The sequence below is a fragment of the Calliphora vicina genome, chromosome 4 (genome assembly GCF_958450345.1).
Source record: "Calliphora vicina chromosome 4, idCalVici1.1, whole genome shotgun sequence".
Classification (NCBI taxonomy): domain Eukaryota; kingdom Metazoa; phylum Arthropoda; class Insecta; order Diptera; family Calliphoridae; genus Calliphora; species Calliphora vicina.
Genome location: NC_088783.1, coordinates 48047450 through 48071345, shown reverse-complemented (window position 1 = coordinate 48071345; position 23896 = coordinate 48047450). Strand labels below are relative to the sequence as shown.

The following is a 23896-nucleotide window of genomic DNA, read 5'->3' as shown; positions in this document are numbered from 1 at the left end:
GCCAAAAAAACACCCAGAATATGCGACCACAAATGAAACAGTAATATTATATCATGACAACGCTCGGCCACATGTTGCAATACCTTAAAACTATTAAAAACTATTTAGAAAGAAGTAGTTGGGAAGTTTTGCCTAATCCGCCTTATAGTCCAGATCATGCTCCGTCCGAATACTATTTGTTTTGATCGATGCAGAACGCTCTCTCTGAGATACGCTTCACTTCAAAACAATGTATCCGAAATTGGCTTGATTCGTTATTGGCCTTAAAAGATGAGTAGTTCTTTTGGCTCAAAATCCATATGTTGCCAGAAAGATGGGAAAAGTTCATAGCTAACAATGGCCAATACTTTGAATACATTTATATTGTACAAATGTTTCAAAATAAAAGCTACAAATTTTTTAAAATCCATCATTTTTGCAGAATAATCAACATATTTATGGCTGCTTAAACAATATTTCCGTTGACATTTGTATGGGGGCTAGGTGAAATCATGGACAGCTATTGCCCATTTTGAATACCAAACTAACCTAATCAACAGATAGTGCAGAGAGTATTTCAGCCTGCTAGCTCCATTTTTTTGGAGCCTATCGTATTTGCAACAGATAGACGGACAGACGGACGGATGGACATAGCTAGAACATCTTAGAATCAAACTAAACTTGTTCCCAATTAGGTTAGGAACATCGACACCTTATTTTTCCTTCATACTCCTTTTATGTGAAGTGAAAAAACAGAGATCGATGTTTCCATTAAAAAAACATTATGTGATTTTAAAATATCATTTCTCACAATTTTAGTTTACTAGTTAGTCGTTTGGTGAGTTAGACCAAAGCTCAGGTAGATCTTAGTTTTTTTAGATTTTTTTCATATTTGCTCCAATTTGTGCAATTATGACATCATATCAAAGACACAGCGAATGATATAGACGATATTTTCATGAAATATGATGATGCCAAACTTGAATAACATTTCTTTGCATCGAATACAGGAAAATCTAAAAAAGTAACAGGTGTTTTATCCTTTGATCCAGTTTTATTCTTTGATGGCAGAACTAAGATAAAAAATTTGAGAAATGTTATCTTAAAATAAAGTAAACTTTCATTTCCGTTGTGAGCTTCCCTAATATGCATACTAACTACATGCAGTACGACTGTCTATAAATTAAATAAAATACAAATTTTATTTAATTTATTTTGCATTTCTGGTTTGTTGTACACATTTTATTTATTTTTGGTTGCTTTTTTGTTTTTGGCAAAAAATTACTTTTAAATTAAAAATGAATTATTTATGACATTAAAACAAACATTTCATTTAAATCAACCAAATTCATCAATCATCACAATTTGAAATGTATTTATGTTTTGAGTGTGTACGTAGAAATGTTTTGAGTTGAGCAAAAAAAAAAGATGCCAAACATATGTCAGCTTTTGGCTTGGGAAAGAAATAATAAACAAATTAAATACACAAATAATTAGGGGGATGGGAAAAAGGGCATAAGTCAACATTTTTATTATATTTTTATTAAAAATTAAAGTAGAAGGATTGTATTCAAACAAACAACTCAGAGACCGAAAATAACTCGTCCACACATTACAATTATATATGACATATATTTTAAACCCTCTTATTCATATTCAATTTTTAAATTTATAAAACGTTACAGAGTTAACTGCATTTGGAAAACAATTTTTAAAATATTTTAATTTTAAAATTTCGTTAAAAATTTTCCAATTTCTTGTTAATATTTGCCACATAATCCCTTTTTCACTATTTATCATAAAAAGAACATTATTTCACTTTTTGAATTCAGGCCAATGAAAACTTTTAAATGTAACACAAAACAAAAAGTATACAATTTGTAAATAAAATAATTTAATTGTATAATTTCTTGTTTAAAAGCAGATGGCTTTTTTTTCGTTTAATTATCTTTTTAAATGTTATAAAAGCTATTAACGAAAAATATTTTTTAAGAGCTTTCCTAAAATAAACTTAAAACGAAACAAATAAATACTTATTTCCTGCAATTAAATAAAATTAAATTTTGTTAACACTTACCTAACATTCTCATGCTTTTGTATATAAATCCGATGAAATTGTCCAGCCACCGGTGAGAGTATATCATTTTTCATTTGCATTGCTACATGCTGAGGTAGTACCGACAATAGGAGCCTTTCTAGTTTCTCATTCTCATCCTGTATCTCTAGACGCGCTGCTATACAGTTGCGTGTGTCTAGAAATGCCCGACGTTGGGCACGTTCCATCATAATGTTGACCACGAGACCGGCCACATTAACACCAATAAACATAACAATGTTGGCAATAAGCTGAATAAAAAGATAAAGTTAAATTATTTTAGAAAATATTTAGTAAAGAAATATTATGCATGTATATTTTTAACAATATTTTACTTCATAAAACTAAAAATTTAGAAGTTCCAATATAACTTTATATTGGACATTATGCTACACGGATCCTTCCAATCTATTTTTTTAATAATAGAAGTCTTTTCCTCAAAAGATCCCAATGTTTTATCATTCAAAAGAGTAAAAGTTCTTTAAAAGGAAGCTCTTCAAAAAGCTTTAACTAAAAAAGTTCCTTTTGATAAAATATTGTAATATAACTGTTTCTAGAAGTAAAAATAATAAAAAAAAACTTTTTAAAGCTTTATTGAAGCTTTATTTTATTAAAAAAAATGTGTTTATTTCCAACAAAAATCTTTTTTTTCTCAACAAAAGCTTTTTTTAACGATATTGTTTTCACAAGAGCTTACAAAAGTTTGTTGTCTCAGCAGACAGGCCTTATTTTAAAAGAAAGCTTTTTTCAGAAAATAACGATTTCTTTACAAAACAAAGTTTCGGTGCTATTTTTACAAAAACTCTTTTATAAAAAAAAACTTTCATAAAATAAAGCTTTTTAAAAAATGAAATTTCACAAATGAAAGCTTTATATATTTTTCAGAAAAAATTTGTTTTCACAAAAAAGCTTTTTTTCACAACAAAAGAAATATTTTTCACAAAACAAAGATTTTTTTACAAAATAAATTTTTTAACTTTTTCACAAACGAAAGGTTTTTTTTACAAAATTAACTATTTTCACCCTTAAACGGATTTTTTTGTCATAAAATAATGCTTTATTCACAAAAAATATCTTTATTCTTTTTTCACAAAAGAAAAATTTTACATCATTAAACGCATTTTTTTCATAAAATACAGCTTCATTCACAAAAGAAAGTTAATTTTACAAAATAAATCTTTATTCTCAAAGAAACTTATTTCACAAAAGAAAGATTTTTTAACAAAACAAAGTTTTTACACAAAATAAATTTTTTAGCTTTTTTACAAAAGAAAGCTTTTTAGAAAATAACGTTTTTCAGCACTAAAAGCGTTTTTTTCATAAAAAAAACAGTTTATTCATAAAGCAAAGTAAATTAACTCATTTTGCTAAATAACAAAACCTTCAGTCGTGTTTCTCACAAAAGAAAGCTTTTTACAAAATAAAGCTTTTTCACAAACGAAATATGTTATTAAAAGAGTTAAAGTTCTTTCTTTTTCACAAAGTTTTATCAAAACTTTTCTAAATATTAATGGGTTTTTATAAGTAATAATGATATTTTGATAAAAAAAAATTGTTTATTTTTTATGATAAATTTCTAAAATAAAGCTTTTCTCACAAAATCTTTAAATAAAAAGCTTTCACTTTTAACAAAACATTTTTTCACAAAAAATATTATTAAAAATGTTACTTATTTTAAAAAATTGATTTACCGCTATATTCCAATATTTTAATTAAAGTTAATATTAGTTTTCTAAGCAATTTTTCCCTACAAAATTCCTCTTGTATACCACTGCTATCTTTATTGAATAAGGGGGTTAGTATTTAAAAACAAATTTCAATATTCTTTATCAAAATGCATTAAGAATTGATATATAATTTAAAAAATTCTTCATTATTATTTATTTTTTAATAAATTTTTTTGCAATAATTGAACAATTTTGAATCACTTGATTTATTTTTGCCTTAAATGCATTAAACTACTTGTTCTACTTTAAAAGTGTTTGTAAATAAATCTAACTAAAATCACTGAAAATAGTTTTGACCTACAAATCCCCTTAAATCTAACACACTTAATGCAATTGTTAAACAAATAATAAAATTAAAGCATTTAATTCTTGCTCTACTCTAGGTATATTAACTCAATTTTATTTTAAGCATGGAAATGAAAATAACTCATACCTTTAAACAAACAAACCAAATGAACTAAATTACTGACTGCTTTGCACACACAGATGGTGCGTATGAGCAATATTTAATTTTCTCCTATGAATTAAATATTGCTCATACGTAAGTGGTATGAAGGAGATTGTGTGTATTTGAGCACTTAAACATTTGACCTTTGCGTTTAACCGCACAAAAAGAGCAAAATTAAACAACTAACCACAATAAACAAAAAGAAACTACTCTGTAGTATTGTTAATTTAATAGAACAAAAAATACACTTATCAGTTTTCAAATTACAGTTTATAACTAAATTTTAAATCCATGTTCTTTTTCAGCGAGTTTAAATCAATGTTTTATAACCATTAAATTTATTTAGTTTTTATATTGATACCTACATTTCTGTTTAATTGATTTGATGTTTTTTTTTAAATATAATTGAATTTACCTGATTATATTCCAAGTAACGAAATGAATCTGTAAATATTTTATATACAGTTAAACTAATATGCACCAATGGTAGGATTATGCCAAAACAAACAGCTTCCCAGATTTGCAATGGCATCATGGCATACGCCAAAAAAACCACAAATACTATTTGCCAAACACCTTCGGCCATGACCTGTAAAATGAGAGAGCAAAAAAAAAATAAAACAATCAAATTAGTAAAATGTAAAATATGCAAAGTACTAGTAATATAGATTATAGATTTTTATAGTCAACTACAGAGTGTATATTATTTGGGGATGTATGTCTAGAGTAATATATATAAGTATATTAAAATAATACAACTACAATTGTTGTACGACATGAGATAAATGATCGACCTTTAGAAGCATGAGAGAGTGATATAGATACAATTTCAAGTATGAATCAATCTAAAGATAATATTCAGTTTATAAAACTTAAATAATTAAAGCTTGAAATATGTTTAAATGCAGAAATCATCATGTAAGGAAGTTATCCTGGTTTTTATAAGCCTATTTTTTTCAATAAATTTCATCGAGAATACTTCCTTGTATTTGTTTTTTTTTTTTTTTTAATATAACAAATTGATAGCTTGAAATTAATAAAGTATGAAAGAATTTAGCATTATTAAATGTTGTGTTGTCTCTAATTTAACTATTTATATTCAATAAATTAGTTATTTTTAGCTTCATTACCTCTGATTCTTCCTTTATAAATAAATAATACAATTAAAAAGAAAATATTAAAATATTCTTAATAATATTAGGTGTATAAAAATAACTCTGCTTTGAAAGTGGCGTAAGTCAATTATATTTATTAGATTTCTTAAATTTCTAAACGGAAGACATTGACTTGCACTATTTTCAAAATAAATATTTATATTAGTTTTTGTTTTAACCATATAATGATTTTTACAAATAAAAATCATAAAAAGTCTTTTTCACAAAGAAATGCCAAATTACGCTCCTATATTACAAACAAATTGGTTTATTTTCAGTCAACTGCCAATAAAAAACTAGTTTTTCTTATACGAAAGCTATTTAACAAAATAAAGCTTTTTTTTAAAAAATAAAATAATTTTAAAAAAAAAATAAAGCTTTTTTCACAAACGAAAGCTTTTTTACAAAAAAAACCATTTTAAAAAGACAGCTTTCTTTATAAAAGAACCTTTGTTATCAAACTAAAGCTTTTTATATTGGATGCATGTCTCAAAAATGAGAGATTTTTAAAATTTTTAGCTTTTATTTTGAAACATTTGTAAAATATAAACTTATTCAAAGTATTGGCACAGTGGGGCATAATGGAAATTTTTTGGAAACAAAAAAATGGCACGTGTTTAACAATTTTACATGTCGAAGGAACCCTACTTTGAACTCCCATAGCGCCGCCCCTGGAGCATATGTTGGGCCCATTTTAATAACTTGGCTACGCTTACGTCAAATTTTATTCCGATCGGACCAGCCGTTTAGAAATGCCAGATTTATTACCAAAAAAAGATTCTGCCCCACTGTGCATTGCTAGCTATGACCTTTTCCCATCTTTCTGGCAACATATGAATGCATTTAGGCTCGGCACTGATCATCTTTTGAGGCTAACAATGAATCAAGTCAATTTTGGATACTCTGTTCTAAGGTGAAGCGTTTCCCTGAGAGAGCGTTATGCATCGATCGAAACAAATAGTAGGCGGAGAATGGTCTGAGCTATAAAGTGGGTGAGGCAAAACTGATTCTCGATTAAAACGAATCAGTTGCATTCGGTAAAGTTCCCTGTGTTGGTCTTGCCAGATTTCATCAGCTCATATTGCTTCCAACAAATACTGTGCATTACTTTAGCTGCATGGATATTTGGTCTTTCAAGGTCTCTCTACTTCAATTCGTATGATACCCAATTCCCCTGCTACTTGCAAACCTTTTGAAATTACTTATTGATTAGTTCCCAATGATTTTGCAAGCTCTTGTCGAGTTTTACAACAATCTTCATGGATTCATTACATCTAAACAGCACAAACCATCTCTCGCGTGTTGAAACCGATGAAGCACAAATGTTGGCACAAATGCAAAAAAAAACCTTCTAATTTACACTATAATATTCAATAACTAAGTGGGAATAAATGACAGATATGAACCATTCAAAACGACATATGTATAAGTTATTTTTCAGTAATACACTCAAAAAGATATAAAGATATTTCACAAAAGAAAGCTGGTTTAAAAATGTATCAATCATTTATAATTTGTGTCTTAATTTTTTCTCAGTTGAACCAACTCTCCAATAACTCCTACTAAAGGGTCTTCCAAAGGGGACTTCTGTCGAATTGGCTGTCATTTATTCAGCTATATCACGAACTGATATAGCGTTCAACAACACGTGCAAATGATAAAATTGTTCCGCGTGCTTTGTCGAATTTACGGTGTTTTTCATTTCTGGATGAATGGGTACGTCAACAAAGAAAATTTTTAATTTGGGACGATACCAATTCACATGATATCCAAGAACTTCCAATGTATCCCGAAAAAGTCACTGTTGGGTGTGGCTTTTAGACTGGGCGACTTTGGCCAATACATCAATGCAAGCGCTATAGGTCAATGATCATCAACTTCGTTAGATTTCAATAGGAGGGCGCTACGTGTCACACAGCTCATGTCACAATAAGTTTTAAAAGAAGCCATCATATAGATTTCCGAAAAATTATGAAGGAAAAAACACCATAGTTGGAAGGCCAGAAAGTATTTTTTACAACGTGCCCTATAAAAGTTGTTGGAGTCCATCCTAACTTACATAATAAACCACATACGATTCTAAGTAATTAATATAGTCGTTACATATATAGTTCTACTACTTAAATGTTAACCCACTGTCCTAAAATCCCACATTCTAAAAAACTAAAAATACTAAAACATAACAACTTACCTCTTTGGTATCCACCGGAAACACGGAACCTAAAGTTGGCATCGATACAATACAAATGGCAGCAGTAAACAATAAAATGCCATAACACAGACAGGGTAAATGATGATCTTTGATCACGCGACATTGTAACAATATTAAAATTATGGCAAATAACAGGCACACAAATGAATTGAAGACATTCTGTAAAGAAAAAACCAATAAAAAAAATGAAAAATATTTAAAATAAAAGAAAAAGAAACAGATTTTTCATTTTTTTTAGATATAAACTTACATGAAAAGTAGGAGCATTATTATAAGCTAAAGATAAAGCTGCCATAACACCACAAAGCACCACAACCAAAGCCACTACACCCAGCACCGAGAAGCGTTGCAATTTCAACGTATAACGTTGATACAGACACTCTAATTCGTCATTTTCAAAACGCAGTGTATTCCAGGGACGTCCACGTGTAGCTTTCACCGCATGATCCATGATAAACTCAATTTTGACTTAGTTTTATAGATTACTTGACACACAGAAAACAATTGAATTAAACTTAAATTTAAATAAACGGTAGAGAGAAGTAGTTTTGTAAAGAAATAGTAAAATGCCCAACCAACCACCACCGCCACGGGTGAGGCGGTTTTTTAAAATAACGAAGCCAAAATTAGATGAGTTTTTATGGGTGTTTAGAAGTTGCAGAGATTAGCATTTGTAACTGAAAAGAAAGAGAGAAAAAGGGAGATATAATTAATATAAGTTACATATGTATATGGATAATTACTAATACAAATTTTTAACACAAATAAAACTCTCTTAATTTAAACTATTTATAAACACATAACACTAAAACAACTTTAACATTTAAAAATTTGCAATAATACAATATTTCAAACACATTATTATCCTGGTTGGCAAAGAGTTTCTATTTCCTATTGATTTTTGTCTGTATATACTACGAATATTTTCTAATTTCTCCATATTTTTAATTTATCATTTTGAAAAATCTACACCTTGTAAAGAATCTAAAAATACTCGTACAATTTCACTTTCTCTGTGATTTGTTTACACTTTTCCTCAAACCACATTTACATTTACAGCTACTGTGCTGCATGTGTGTAAAATTGTAAGTAAAATCGTGTCAATGTATTTGTTGCATGCTACCAACACTTTAACAAATTTGTTTAGATCATAACAGAGAACAACAAAAAAAAAAAACAAACAAAAATAACAACAGCTATAATAACGTTACCACAAAGTGTGGGAAAAATGACTTTGTAGTTGTAGGAATCGTTGTGTGTGTGTTGTTATGGTGTGGATGGAAATAGAGGAGAAAAATAAACTGAACTGAACACGAATGATTTTATGCTTCGTTAACTGTAAAAATTCTATAATTATTTACAACAACACAAGAGAATTTCTCACCATCTCTATCGAAAACGTCAAGGTGCTTTATACGACTAAATACACAGTGTAAAATATGTATGAACAAAATTTAAATGTGAAATTTAAAAAATTTAAACTATATCCGTATAAGAAATTGATTGAAATTGTGATTGCTTTATTTCACAAAAAATATTTATGAAATATTTCATTTGCAATTGATTGATATTTTATATACTAATATGAATGATTTAAGTTTGTTAAATAAAATGCAGTAGCGAAATTAAGGAAAAAATAATAAGATAAATAAACCTGACCTTGGAGAAGATAATAAAGATTATGGAGAGAAATTAATGCTATAAATAAACATAAATTGTTTCAGTGACGAGAACTAAAAATACATTTGAACACTAACACTACCTTTAATGGTTATAACATTTTTATTTTTGAACATTTATTTATATAATCATAAATAAGAGGCTTATTTATGGCTTATTTTTTAAGAAAATAAAATGAATAATTTCGAATAATTTTTCCAATTTCCGTTAACCCTCTAACCCGCAAACTTTAAAAAGCTAAAAAAAAAGTTGTCGAATAGTTTTTTAGGGTAATTATGACCCAATAAACCCAGAACAGTTATCAGAAACTAATTTGCAAATTAAGGTGAAGAGTGCCTCAGGGCATTGTTGCCGGTTTAGGTGTAAAAAACTATAATTACACTCTGCTACAAAATAACACTTTTTGCCAGAACTTGAAAAGCGACCTAATGGAGGTTGTAGGCCTCGGTGAGGACATACTGAAACCGTTTTCAAAGTTTTTATAACACCCTCAAAATTTCGAGTAGGACTGTAGTACCTCTAACTCACAAATTTTTAGACCGATTTATAAATTTTAAACAACTATGGATAGGTAAAGAATTCGACTTTCTTAAAATGTATGCATAATTTGTATATTCCAACAAATCGTGTACGTTTTTATAAAAAGTTTCGCTTTCTGTTTAATTTTTTTTCGTAATTTTTCAAATTCAACAATAGTTATTTTAATTTTTTCGTTTATCTTTTATCACATTATTTTAAAAACAATTTTATGTAGACAACAACGAGACATTAGTTGTTTAAATCGGTTTATACTTGCAAAAGTTATTATACTTTTTCGAAAAAAGTTCGACAAAATTTACCTTGTAAATTAAAAATTATACAAATATTTTTTTTTTTTGTATAGTTTTTTGTTTTTTTTTATTCTGGGGGAGAAAATAACTTTTACAATTTTCATCCGATTTGAATAATTAAAACCACGTTAAGAACTAAATTTCCTTTATACATTGGTATAAATTTGTATAAGCTTATATATCAAAATAAGCAATGAAAAGCGACTGTTTTTCTTTTAGATATTCTTAACAAAAACAATAGTTATAACTTACAAATGTGTCAAAAAATGCACGTTATTTTAAAACGTAATCAGTTTTCTTTCCAAGCTCGTTAAAGAATTAAAAGTCGGACAAAAACTGACTCAGTTACAGATCGAACATCACTGAAAATGGTTTTTCAAAATAACTTATGAATTTTTTTGACACAATTTGTAATGTGCTCAGCAAGCCCTATAACCTATAACCCTATAACCCACTTTTCGTTATGTTTATTAAATAATACAAATAGTATTGATTGGTACTTGTTGCTCAAACATTGATCAGATAAAAATCTAATACTGTCATTCGAGTTCTGTTAGTTCTTTTTATAAATCGAAATATCAAAAATTTGCATTTTGAAGAGCTTGTAAATCTGTAAACAATGCTAGACCAATGTCATTTTTGTAAAATTTTTATTCAATTTAAGACACAATGCTGAAACTGAAAAGGGTTAGATTTGAGGATTTTTCGAACATCAATTGGAGATACCAAAAATTGCACGAAACTAGGTTGTTTGTTTTATGCCTAATTTTTTAAAAGATTTCGAATATTACGTTAAAAACAAGTAAGAGAGCCGAATCTTATATACCCTTCACCAAATTATACTTCAAATTTTTTGGAAAAAAAATTTTCGAATTCTTTTTTTTTATTTTTTTTTAAATTTAAACATTTTTTTTCTACAATTTTTTTTTTTTAATATTTAGCGAAAAAAAAATTTGGGTTAAAATTTATTTTTCGATATTCGAATTATTCGATTTTTCTCTTGTTCGAATAATTCGAATAAGAGATTTTAACTTGTTCTAATAATTCGATCACACGTTTAAAATTAATTGAATTATTCGAATAATTTAATTTTTTTAAAAAAAGTAAAGAATGTAGTTTTGATGTTGGATTTTTAATATTTGTTTGTTAAAGAAAACCAAAAAATAACGTTAAAGTTAACAATTCAAGTATTGATAATGTTAAAAAACATTCGAAAACAAAGTCCATCATTAAATTTTCAACAGAAATATTCTCATCAGATTAACTCCCGAACAATCTACAAAACAATTGATTAGCAAACCCCTTTTTCCGTTTTGGAGCTATGCTTTAAAAAATTTGAGTTAGTTGGACATAATCCTGAATTCAAATACAATAAAAACGTATTAACAACTTTTTTATGTCGTTCATTAATTCGGGTTTTAAATTGAGTAACTAATTCTTTAGTAAATTAATTATTCACTATTTCTAAATTATTTATAACAAATTGTATTATAAATCAAGCTCTATCGACGGTGCCGAATCTTTGCTTAATAAAGTGGTCTTGGGGAATTACACAATAAAGGGAATCTGTCCAAAGTTTGATATCATTGTCAGTGAACGTGGCTAATTTGAAGTCAGGCAGTGCATGATTGACGCATTTACAAATACGCAAAAAGTTTATTTCCATGTTAGACAAAGATATTCAAAATCATGTATAAGACGAACTCCATGCTTTTCTTGCAACAAAACATTAGTTTGCAATATTTGTGGTTATCATTCGATTTATTAAAAATTTTGGAACACTTACGTACGCGGTTAATAACATCACATATATACATATATTTTAAGATCATGGCCTTCATCTATTTCAATGTAATCATTATAAATATCATCCTCAACATCACTTTCGACGACCGTTTCAAAATCACATTCTCTCCACTTTAATCTAAGTTAAAATTTTGATTATTAATAGCGATTATTCTAATATTTCGCCCGCGAAATAACAAATATTTTATTCCGTATCTTTTATTTTCATTGGTTCAAATCCTAAGTTAAAAATTTTGAAAGATTTGTTTTTAGAATTGCAACTTCTTGCAGTAATATTTATATATTTATAGAAGGAGCTATCGGAACACTTTGTCTTTTTGTCTTTAGTTATTTGTCCAATTTCAGAAAGTCATTATTACGTATTTTAATTTGAAATTATGAAAAATTTTAATTAATTTAATAAATTTAAATATATATGAACATTTATTCGTTTTAATCGATTATTCTACATAAAATTGTTCGAATTATTCGTTATTCGAAAATGGCCATTTTTAAATTGTTCGAATAAGTATTCGTAAAAAATTATTCGATTAATCGAACGATCATTAGTCGAATGAATACCCTACCCATTGTAGATCCATGAATGTATGTGTCAAAATTACAGTTTTCAGAGCCACTAAAACCATTAAATTTATTGCAATTAATCAATGAAAATACCTACCATAAAATGAAATGCTTGGACTTTGAAAGAAAAAAACATAACATAAAAACATAAAGCACAGACAACAATTTCAGTATTTTTTCCAAAATGATATGGTTTCCTTCAATGCTCTCAAATCATTTTGGAAGTAAATCGCGAAAAACACACATTTTTGTTAAAAGTATTGGCCATTGTAAGCTATTAAAAGTATTGGCCAATATTTCTTTTCCAATATTTCTGGAAACATATGGATTCCGAGCCAAAAGAACTGTTCATCTTTTGACGACAACTAGTTCATCTTTCAAAGTCTCTCGGCTTCAGGATTTTGGATGAATCCTGCTGCTCGCAAATGTTTTGAAATTGCTGCTTCAATAACTCCCAATGATTTTAAAAAGTCTTGTCAAATTTTACAGCAATCGTCATGGATTATGCATCTAATTCTTTGTAGGGAAGGTGGTCCCGTCATACTTCATTATTAAGCGAAAATACCTCAGAACGTATGGAAGATGACACCCTACCTGTCGTTTTGCATAAACGTATATACATATATGTATTTATGACTCTGGTTTATTTGGCAGTGATTCCTAACTATTACAAAAACAATAACGATTTTAGCAAAAAAGAAATTTCACTTTTCAAGGAAGTTGAATTCTTTAAATATTAATTACCAAAATAGTACCTCTTCCATTTCTTAAGAAAAAAACTACTATAATTCAAACTAAAACACTTTCGTCAAGAAGCTAAAATATCGATTGACGCAACCAAGAGTCAATTAAAACTTGTTCTTAAGAAATCACTCCTGTCACTAATAAAAAAAGCACCTCTTCACAAAAGAAAACGAGACTAGAACTTTGATAAGTGCTTGCTTTCTTATGCATACCAACAAATTACACAAGAAACTAAGTTTTTTTTTGTGAAAAAAAAACAACATTCAAGGTCAAAATAAATTAAACAATAAACCAGAAAATAAGAAAAACAAACTTTCATTTATTTAAACAATAGCATCATGTATTGATATTTTACCATAAATTTTATTTAATTTGTTTCACTTTATCTGCAAATCAGTTTAAAGTTTTGAAAAACTTTATTTTAACTTAAATTACCATAATTTAGTTAAATGTGGTTTATTTTCTCTATTTTTATAAATATTTTATGTCAACATCATAAATTATTTAGTGGCAGGAAATGAAAATTAAACATAAATGTATGCACTCAGACTCATACTCCTTTTTCGAGTTATAAATATGAATAATTCACAACATTATGTAGTTTCCACTGTGTTTTCATTTCGTTTTTTTTTTTTGTAAATATATTTATATTTATACACCCACTTCGGGGATTTAACTAGTAGTGTAGACAATTTTCCTTAATGCTCATAAAAGTTAAGGAAACTTGTGTTGCTGTTGTTGTTTTTGTCTACTTCTGCTCTGAAAAGTTTTCAGAACAACACTTTGCTTATTGCAACCCTAATGCTCTCTGGGTTTATGATAAATGTTGCTTATTTTCTTTACGGGTTTGTGGCATATTCCAGCCAACCAAACAACAAAGACATAAAATATAAGTTACAGCCACAACAACGACAACAACAATATTAATACAAGTACTGACACAATAAACACAAGTATCACTTTAAAATATTACTCAACACTTTCGTATACACATGCTCAACTTCCGTTTCCGTGTTAAGTTTTATTTTCATTATTTTTTTTCTTCTGTTCTATTGAGTTCATTTTCGTTTATTTTTTTTTTACTCTATTGTCAAATACATAAAGTTTAAAACTACATTTCTTATTTTCTTAGAAAGAAAGATTTATCATTTTGTTTCTTTAGATTTTCTTGAAATTGTTGCATAAAGATTTTGACACGTTGACAGGAGTTTTACACACTTTTAAAGAAAAAATTATTATGAAGAGTTTCAAAACAATGAAAACTTAAAAAAATAAATTTGTGTTGATGTAATGAAAACTTATAGAAAATGTATATTGATATAATTGATTCTGATTTGTAGCCATTTTCCAAAATATTGAACATTAATTAGGCCCAAAATCAAAATGGCCCAAATCATTTTGAAATTAACGGAAAAAAATAATGTTTTCAGAAAAATTACAGTAGAATTCTTTAATAAAAATATTCAGAAAAAATTTTTGGTGAAACAAAATTTTAATGAGAAAAAAATGTTTGTTAAACAAATTTTTTGGAGAATTTTTTTTTTTGTTATTCTCTTTTCTTTTTTTATTGAGATATCAGATGTGATACTGCATTTCTTCAAAAATTAAGCCGTTCTTTAGTTACAGTCAATGGGGGTCGTTACCGCAACATGATGAATGATTTTTTGTTTGAAAATATGGATGACATTGAGCCAGTCGAGATGTGCTTTCAACAGCGATCAAAACCATAGATTTATTGAGATCACAATTTGTTGATAACTTTATTTCGAGTAACGGACCTGTCAATTATCCTCCAAGATCATGCGATTTTACACCTCTCGATTATTTGCTGTTGGGCCACGTGAAGTTATGCTGATAAACCAGTAACAGTTGATGCCTTGGAGGTCAACATTGTTCGTGTTCTTCGTGACATACGGCCAGCAATGCTCGAAAAAGTGGCCCAAAAAAAAAAATATTTTAAGCAAGTGATCATTCATAATTGAAACCACTGGCCCATGTGAAATGCATATGGCTTCCACAATCTCTACAACTTTTAATCTTGCGTCTAGAGACCTCAGCTGGGCGTCCAGAACGTTCGACTTGTACGACCACAATGAAATTCAGTAAACCACTTTTTTAATATTGAAATTGTTGCCAAAGTATTTATCAAGCTTAGCCTTGGTTTGAGTGATGGTTGTTTTCCCCAAAAAATAATACTTAATGAGCAGACGAAATTCACGTTTTTCATTTGCTCTTCAAGTCACAAACTAAATGATGAAACTTGTTCAAATTTTCACAGCAGTCAACTGACAGATGCCGGTTGACAGGAGTATTGCCCTTTCAGTTAAGAGGCGGGAAATTCACAGTCATGGACTTATAAAAAAATTAACTTGAACCAGAATAAAAGTTCATATCTCCTTTAAGTTAAAAAAAGGAATGAGTGAGAATAAATTTAATAAAATTCATTGTTTACAAAGTTCACTGAAATCCCCTGTAACAACAAATTTGTTCACAATTGCTTAGTAATCCACATAAAATTAAAACATAAACAATACATTAAAGTTCTGACGTTTAACCAAGATATCAAAGGTCACAAAACTGTCAGTTACAATAGATGACACCCAACCAAACTAACAAGATTTTATTTAACCAAACAAATTATGAAATGTTGTGAAAATGTATCAAACAGTAGGTTGAAAGGCTTTTAAAGTTCATTACTTCAAATACTAAAGGTCAAAATTCACTTGCGATATTCTGCAGGTATTAAGTAATTTTCTAGAAACAATTTCATAAAAGTTGTTAATATTTTTACAGCCCATATAAGTTTTAGTTTTTTATTGGGTGCATGACATTAAAATGCGGGATTTTTTTAACATTTTTAGCTTTTATTTTGAAACATTTGTTCTATATAAATTTACTCAAAGTATTAGCAATTGTTAGCTATGACATTTTCCCATCTTTCTGGCAACATATGGATTCCGAGCCAAGAACGAATCAAGCCAATTTCGGACACTCTTTCCAAGAAGGAATCAAGCCAATTTCAGATACTCTTTTCTGGAGTGAAGTGTATGCCAGAGAGAGTATTCTGCATCGATTGAAACAAATAGTATTCGGACGAGGCACGGTCTGAACTACAATGCGGGTGAGCCAATACTTCTTAACCACTTCATTCTAAATACTTTGTAAGAGGTATTGCAACATATGGCCGAGCGTTGTCATGATGGAATATTACGGTTTCATGTCTTGCATCATATTCTGGCCATTTTTCGGTCAATGCTCGCTTCAAACGAATCAGTTGCGTTTGGTTCTGGTTCTCAGCAGCTCATAACAAATACGACCCTTTTACTCCCACCAAATACAGAGCATTACCTAAGAGCCATGGATATTTGGCTTTGGTGTTGACTCAGCTGGTTGGCCGGGTTTCAAATAAGATTTCTTACGCTTCGGGTTATCGTAATGGATTAATTATACCCTACACCACCATAGTGGGGAGGTTATAATGCGTTTGTAACGCCCTAAAATATTAGTCTAACACCCACCTTAATGTATACCGATTGACTTAGAATCACTTTCTGATTCTGATTAAACGATGTCCGTCCGTCTGGTCGGCTGGCTGGCTGGCTGTCCATGTAAACCTTGTGCGCAGAGTACAGGTCGCAATTTTGAAGATATTTCGATGAAATTTTGGTACATATTATCTTTTCGGCTCAAAGACCAAGCCTATTAAAACTGGCTGAAATCGGTCCATTATTTCACCTAGCCCCCATACAAATGTCCTCCCGAAATTGGACTTTATCGGTCATAAATGTTTAATTTATATATTTATCTCCACAAATTCCGCTCGAAATAAGTTTTATATATACGATCGGTCCATAATTAGTCATAGCTCCCATATAGACCCGCTTCCGAAAATCACTTAACGTACATAAATCGCTTAAAAATGTTGGTATACACACAAAATTCAACATAGTTAACTTTAATATAGACATAAATCACACGACCTAATTTCATGGTGATCGGTCCATAATTGGTCATAGCCCCCATATAAGGCCCACTTCCGAAAATCACTCAAAAATATAAATTATTGAAATTTTAAAAGAAAAATATTTTTGCTCTTTTACTTAGTGTAGGGTATTATATGGTCGGACTTGACCGATCATACCTTCTTACTTGTTTTTCTTTGCAAGTAATGATTCGTTGCAAAAATGATTTTCATTTCATCTCTCTCATATGGTCTCTCGGCTTCAATTCATATGGTACCCTATTTCCCTGCTTTTGGATGAATTATGCTTGTAAACATTTTAAAACTGCTGACTGAATAGCTCCCCATGATTTTGCAAGCTCTTGTTGAGTTTGACAATAATCTTCATGAAGTAATTTGAGACGAATTCTTGGTCTTCAAACTATTCTGGATGGCTTGGGCGATCTTTATTTTCCATGTCAAAGTCACCACTTCTAAACCGCGCAAACCATCTCTCGCACATTGAAACCGATGGAACACATTTACCATAAGCTTTGGTGAGTAATCGTTTTGAGTAAAAGAGTAAAGCAAAACTACCCGCATATGAAGCTTTGTTGGCACAAAATTTGATATTTTCGAAGCAAAAAAAACTTTGTTGTTTACTCTATAATATTCAATAACTAAGTGAGAATAAATGACAGACATGTACCCTTCAAAATTACATATAAGTTATTAAAAACAAAAACTGCGTTCAAAAGATACGCCATCAATTGTAAATCTCTCATTTTTAAGTCATACAAAGAAGAAATTATAAAATGTTTCTTGTGGAATTATGCATAAAAAAGGATCCAGCTTTAAAGTTTTTTTTTTAAATTATCCCAAAAATGTTCGGATAATGAAAAGAATACATGAATATTACAACTATTTAAATAAAAATCCTATTTTTACTCATTCTGTAAAGTCGAGCAATTAATGTTTTTAATGTTTTTTATATTTTTCTATAAAAACAACAAGTTGGTAGGTGAGAAATAGAAGTTTTTTGCTTAAATCTCCACCATTTGTTTAATTTTTTTGTTATTAATCACAATTATTCTTAATCAATTTTGTTATGATTTGATTGATTTAAACATAGCCGTTTAGTTGATCAATGTTACTAATTAATTTTGAAAAACAAATTTAGCAACACATATTATTTATAAAAAAAAATATTCTATAAAAACACCATACTTGCACACTTATATATGTGTGTTCAAGTGTTTTTTTTCATGGTTTTTTCTCTCTCCCACAAATATTTGCCAGATACAAATACTTCAGAATTCGTACTGAATATTCAATGTATCCAATATAACTAACGTCAACTTGTTTCTTTGTTGATGTTGTTCTTCAAATTGAAATGTTTTATTTTTGGCAAAAGAAAAAACAGACAAATTTAAGAAAAGAATTCATAAAGGTTATAAAAAAACACAACAACAAAATATGAACAGAATCACATTTGTATTCTTTTTTATTTAATTTATGTTCAGCACACTGTGTTGGTTATTAATGGACTTGTTTGATGATTTCGAGTGAAGGTAGTATCTTGAGTTTAATGTTTAGTTGGGAGATATATATTTGATAGACAGTTGGATTATAAAGGGTTTAAAGGCACAAGTCAATGTGATTCCCAATATTTATAAAGATTTACAAACGGTTTGCTTTTCTTTTGGCAATCTGAAAACCAACTTTATTTAAAGTAGGGTATTCTAAATTCGCTGCTATCCTAAGTAATATACTTTATTAAGGCGAATGTGAATTGTTTTTATTTCATAGCAATAAATTTTTATTTTTCAACTTGTTAACGTCATTCAAAGACGACACTCACTCGACTCACGTGCGTAGCAATTGTTTGTTTACTCACCAAATCATCAAACACAAAAATGAAAGTACAATTGTGCTCTACAAGTATCAGAAATAGAGCAGAAGTTAAAAAAAAATGTGCTATGATGTGATGTTACAAATTCCCTCTAAATAGACAATGAATGAATATTTATTCAATTGTTGTCTACTTAATTTATTTGTTTTACTTTTCCTAAACATTTTCCTTCCCAAATAAAACAAACAAAAACCCATATTATCAGGGCACGCGTTTCCTTAAATCGTATTTTGGCAAACTACATCATCATCGTCAATGTTCTGCACTGATTGTCATTCTATATATTGTTGCTGTTCATTTAATTAAAATAATTTTATTGTACTCATTCGGTGTGGCGTCTGACTTGAGTGTCAAATGGTGTCAAATAGTTTAAGTGGCGGCAAGTATTGTAAAAATTTTTACGAAACAAAAAAAAGTGTATATATCACAACTACAACTAGTGCTATTTGCTACTTGTGGCATGTATGTGTAAATGTATCGAGTGCCAATTTTCTTTTGTAGACATGAATGAGATTCATGTTCATAAACATCATCTTAAAAATAGACAATGATTAGATTTCTGTAGTTTATTTTTGAATTTAAGCAAATTATTTTATGTTTATTTAATAGATTTTAAAATTAAAATAGTGTTTATTTAAATTTATCATTAGGAAGATGACAACATATAATAAAATTAATTACATTTTGTTGCTGTTTAATTTATAGTTTGTATAACACATTTTTTAGTACAGCCCATTTGGCAGTTAACAGATCACTGTTAATCACTTATCAGTCATAATACTTGAATTATAATAAACAAATTTATATATCTGAAATATTTTGAGAAAAAAAAATATTGATTTTAAATAATACGTGGATAATTGAACCGATCTTAAAATCAGGTTTCCAATAAATTTGGAGAGGATTTGTGGCCATTAAGGACAAGGGTTCGGATATGACTCTATATGCAAATGGTAGACCAAGGTTCACTGAATGGAAGGAACCGTAGTAGTGGGATATCTGAAATAATTTTGGGATTCAAATTTATTGGTTCAATCGGTTCAATTATTCCTGTATTATTTAAAATAAAATAATTTTTTCTTATTCTGAAATTAGAGATGTAAATTTTTTTATAATTATTCAAGTACTATGGCTTTTAAGTGATTAACAGTGATCTGTTGACTGCAAAATGGGCTGTGCTAAGAAATGTGGTTTATGTCTGTGCTAGTCAAATTTAAATTTAACTTCACACACATATTGCAGTTGGGGTATTCACACGGTCTACTATTTGGTCATATTATCATAATGTCCTAATATATTATTGTTACGTTTTAACCTTTTCAAAACGCTGGTTTATTTCCTTTAAATAAACCGGATACTTTTGATTGCAAATAAAAGCCGTTTAGTAGTTTGAAAATTGTAAAAACTCTTTATTTATTTAAAATATACAACAGCAGAATTAAATAGTCACTCACTTTAAGGCACTCAGTTGATGTTTATTTAAATAGCGTCTCCGATAAACTGACTAACGACTGCAACCTCTGCCACTATTTATAACACTGCCATCTGCACTCTAGATTGCTCTTTAACTGTCAAAGTTCGAATATTCTAGATCATACGCCATCTGTGGTGGACTTTCTACAATGTTCTTTAACTTAATATTCGAATTCAAACAGCGTTGCCAACTTACGATCAATGGTCAACTGAAAGCTTTTATTTAATAATGCCCACAGATATGTTACAGTTTGCCATTACAGCACTGTTATTTGAAAGCATTATGCTACTTTTAAATCAGCCCTTAAAATCGTTATATTTGAATTCAAGTACAATTTCGTAACATTATGATAGTTTAATCAAATTTTTGTTTTGTTTCCAACAAAAAAGTTCTAAACTACTTAATAAGACTATTTGAACTATGTTCATTGTTTTGTCATAAAATAATATTTTTTTTGTTTAAAACACAACAACAACTATTATTATATAATAGGACATTATGACAATATGGCTAATAACAGACCGTGTGAATACCCCAAGTATATAAAAGTATATGAAACGACTTTATCTTTTATAAACCCACACTGAACTATTCCGGTGATTAGTTCCTCTTGGGTTAGGTGCCGGTTTTAGTTTTAACATAGCAATAACCTAGAAGGTGATATATTAATAGCATTTATGCACTCTGTGACTAGTTCTGTAACTAACCCATAATTACTTTGGTTCCAATTAGTTTTACATCAAAATTTCCTTTACAACGAAGGGCTAGTTTAATACATAAACTTATATGTAGCTATGTTTATATTTTGAAGAGCAGTGTTATCTTCTCTAAAGTGATTGTCTGTACAGTACTTGAACTGACATTAATGAAACAAAATCCTTTTTCCTCATTGACAAACAGCAACATAAAAACACTTAAACATACATACTAGGGTGGCCCTTATTTTGTACTTATTGTATTTTCGATGCTCCCAAATTTATTCTCCGTCATCAAAAAGTAAAATGCTGAACATTTAAGCTAAACCGGATAACGTTTAAGGACTGCACATTTTATTTCAAGATTCGAGTTTTGCAAAAAAATTTAAATGTTGGGAAAAAGTTCGAATTAAAACATGTAATAAATGAGCAAAAAATGTCAACAACTTATTTTCCTGAATGATTTTCAGAAGGTTCAAAATTTTAAAAATTAAAAAAAGTCCAATTTCGGTAGGACATTTGTATGGGGATAGGTGAAATAATGAACTGATTTCAGCCAAAACGTATGTACCAAATTTTATCGAAATATCTTGAAAATTGCGACACAAGGTTATCATGGTCAGCCAGCCAGACGGATGGACGGACATCAATCAAATAGTGTTGTACTCAAATAACCTATAGATGTTTAAATATAAAATACAACAATTTCCTAATATCGATGACCCATTGTAACTTTATACCAACAAAAAATCATAAAATTTCATCTATAACTCAAAACCCAAATTTTACAATTTATTTTTTTTACATTTTCAAATACTAAAGCAATTTTTAATTGATTTTTTGTAAATATTGCACTCGAAACATCATACAAAATGTGCAACATTTTCCCATTTTACTCAAATTTGGAGGATTTGCTTTATGCATGACCGAAAACCATTTTGGAGTTTGGGAATTACGAGAATCGAAAAAGTGCAAAACAAGGTCCACCCTATTACACCCTCTCTAAAATATTTATATACATGTAACTACTTAGTTATACAATATTATCACAATAACATACATGAATTTATTTAAAACATATTAAAATATCGGGTGTCCCGATAGACCAGTCGATAGTGTGCTGAACTATTAAGCTGAGGGTTTGATTCCCTTCAGATACTATGGGTATATCTGCAGACAAGCAAAACGCATCGCAGTTTGTTTTTCAAAAAAAAATACAAGGGTGTGTCAATAAGGTCGCGACTTTTTGAATTTTCCGGCTCTTAACTGAAAAGTCAACACTGCTCCTGTCAACCGGCATCTGTCAGTTGACTCCTGTCAAAATTTTAAGAAACTGCGTTATTTAGTTTGTGTTTGACAGCCATTGATAGCAGATTACCTCGTGACTTGAGGAAAAATTTTAAAAAAGTGAATTTCGTCTGATCATTAAGCATTATTTTTTGAAGAAAAAAACCATCACTCAAATAAAGGCTATGCTTGATGAATACTATGGGAACTCTGCACCATCAATTTCAATGGTAAAAAAGTGGTTTACTGAATTTCGTTGTGGCTGTACAAGCTCGGAAGATACGGAACGTTCTGGGCGCCCAGAACTCTACGCCCGAAACAAACAATATGGTGTTGGCCGATCGGAGATTGTAAGTGCGATAGATTGGATGGCATAGGCTTGTCACATGGCTCAATTTTGAATGATCACTTGGGTATGAAAAAGCTTTCCGCAAGATGGCTGCCACATTTGCTCACAATCGGGTGCACATGGCAAAAATCCACGAGTGACTATTTCTTGTTTCCAAACCTAATTAAATGTCTCAGCGGAAAGAGATTTGACAATCACAAAAAATGCCTATTTTGATGACCTCGACAAATCTTATTTTTTTGAAAGGGATACAAAAATTGGAAAAACTTTGAACAAAGTGCATAGAGCTCAAAGGAGACTATGTCTAAAAATAAAATAATTTTATATATTAAAACCTGTGTCTCATTCAAAAAGTTACGGACTTTTTTACTCTGCCTCGTATGTAATTATACCCTGCGCCACCATAGTGGGGATGGTATAATGCGTTTGTGCAGATGTTTGTAACACCCATAAATATTGGTCTAAAACCCACCTTAAAGTATACCGATCGACTTAGAATCACTTTCTTTCTTTATATATGTATCTACACAAATTTCGCTAAAAATAAGTTTTATATACACAAAATTCATGTGACCAAATTTTGTTACGATCGGTCCATAATTAGTCATAGCTCCCATATAGACCCGCTTCCGAAAATCACTTTAACGTGCATAAATCTCTTAAAAATGTCGGTATATACACCAAATTCAACATAAATAACTTTAATACAGACAAAAATCGCATGGCCTAATTTCATGGTGATTGGTCCATAATTTGTCATAGATCCCATATAAGACCCATTTCGAAAATCAATCACGAATATAAATTATTGATATTTTAAAAGAAAAATCTTTTTGCTCATTTACTTGGTGTAGGGTATTATATTATCGGGCTTGACTGACCATACTTTCTTACTTGTTATACTTTCTTACTTGTTCGCCCCAGGGACGAAGACTATTGAATTTAGTTAGAATCGGTTTACTATTTTTGCTAACCCCATATGATAAATCTCTTAAAAATG

At 29.4% G+C, this 23896-nt stretch overlaps 1 protein-coding gene across 2 annotated transcripts in view; it reads right to left on the bottom strand.

The window, feature by feature from the left end:
• rut (rutabaga) overlaps positions 1-23896 on the bottom strand; it is a 190123-nt gene that overhangs the window by 28411 nt on the left and 137816 nt on the right. For both annotated transcript variants that reach the window (XM_065509887.1, XM_065509888.1), the window contains exons 3-6: positions 7866-8292; positions 7595-7774; positions 4665-4838; positions 2057-2325 (exon numbers count right to left, since the gene is read on the bottom strand). In XM_065509887.1, the coding sequence (XP_065365959.1) occupies positions 2057-2325; positions 4665-4838; positions 7595-7774; positions 7866-8066 (824 nt within the window). In that variant the 5' untranslated portion in view covers positions 8067-8292. The remainder of the gene's footprint in view (positions 1-2056; positions 2326-4664; positions 4839-7594; positions 7775-7865; positions 8293-23896) is intronic.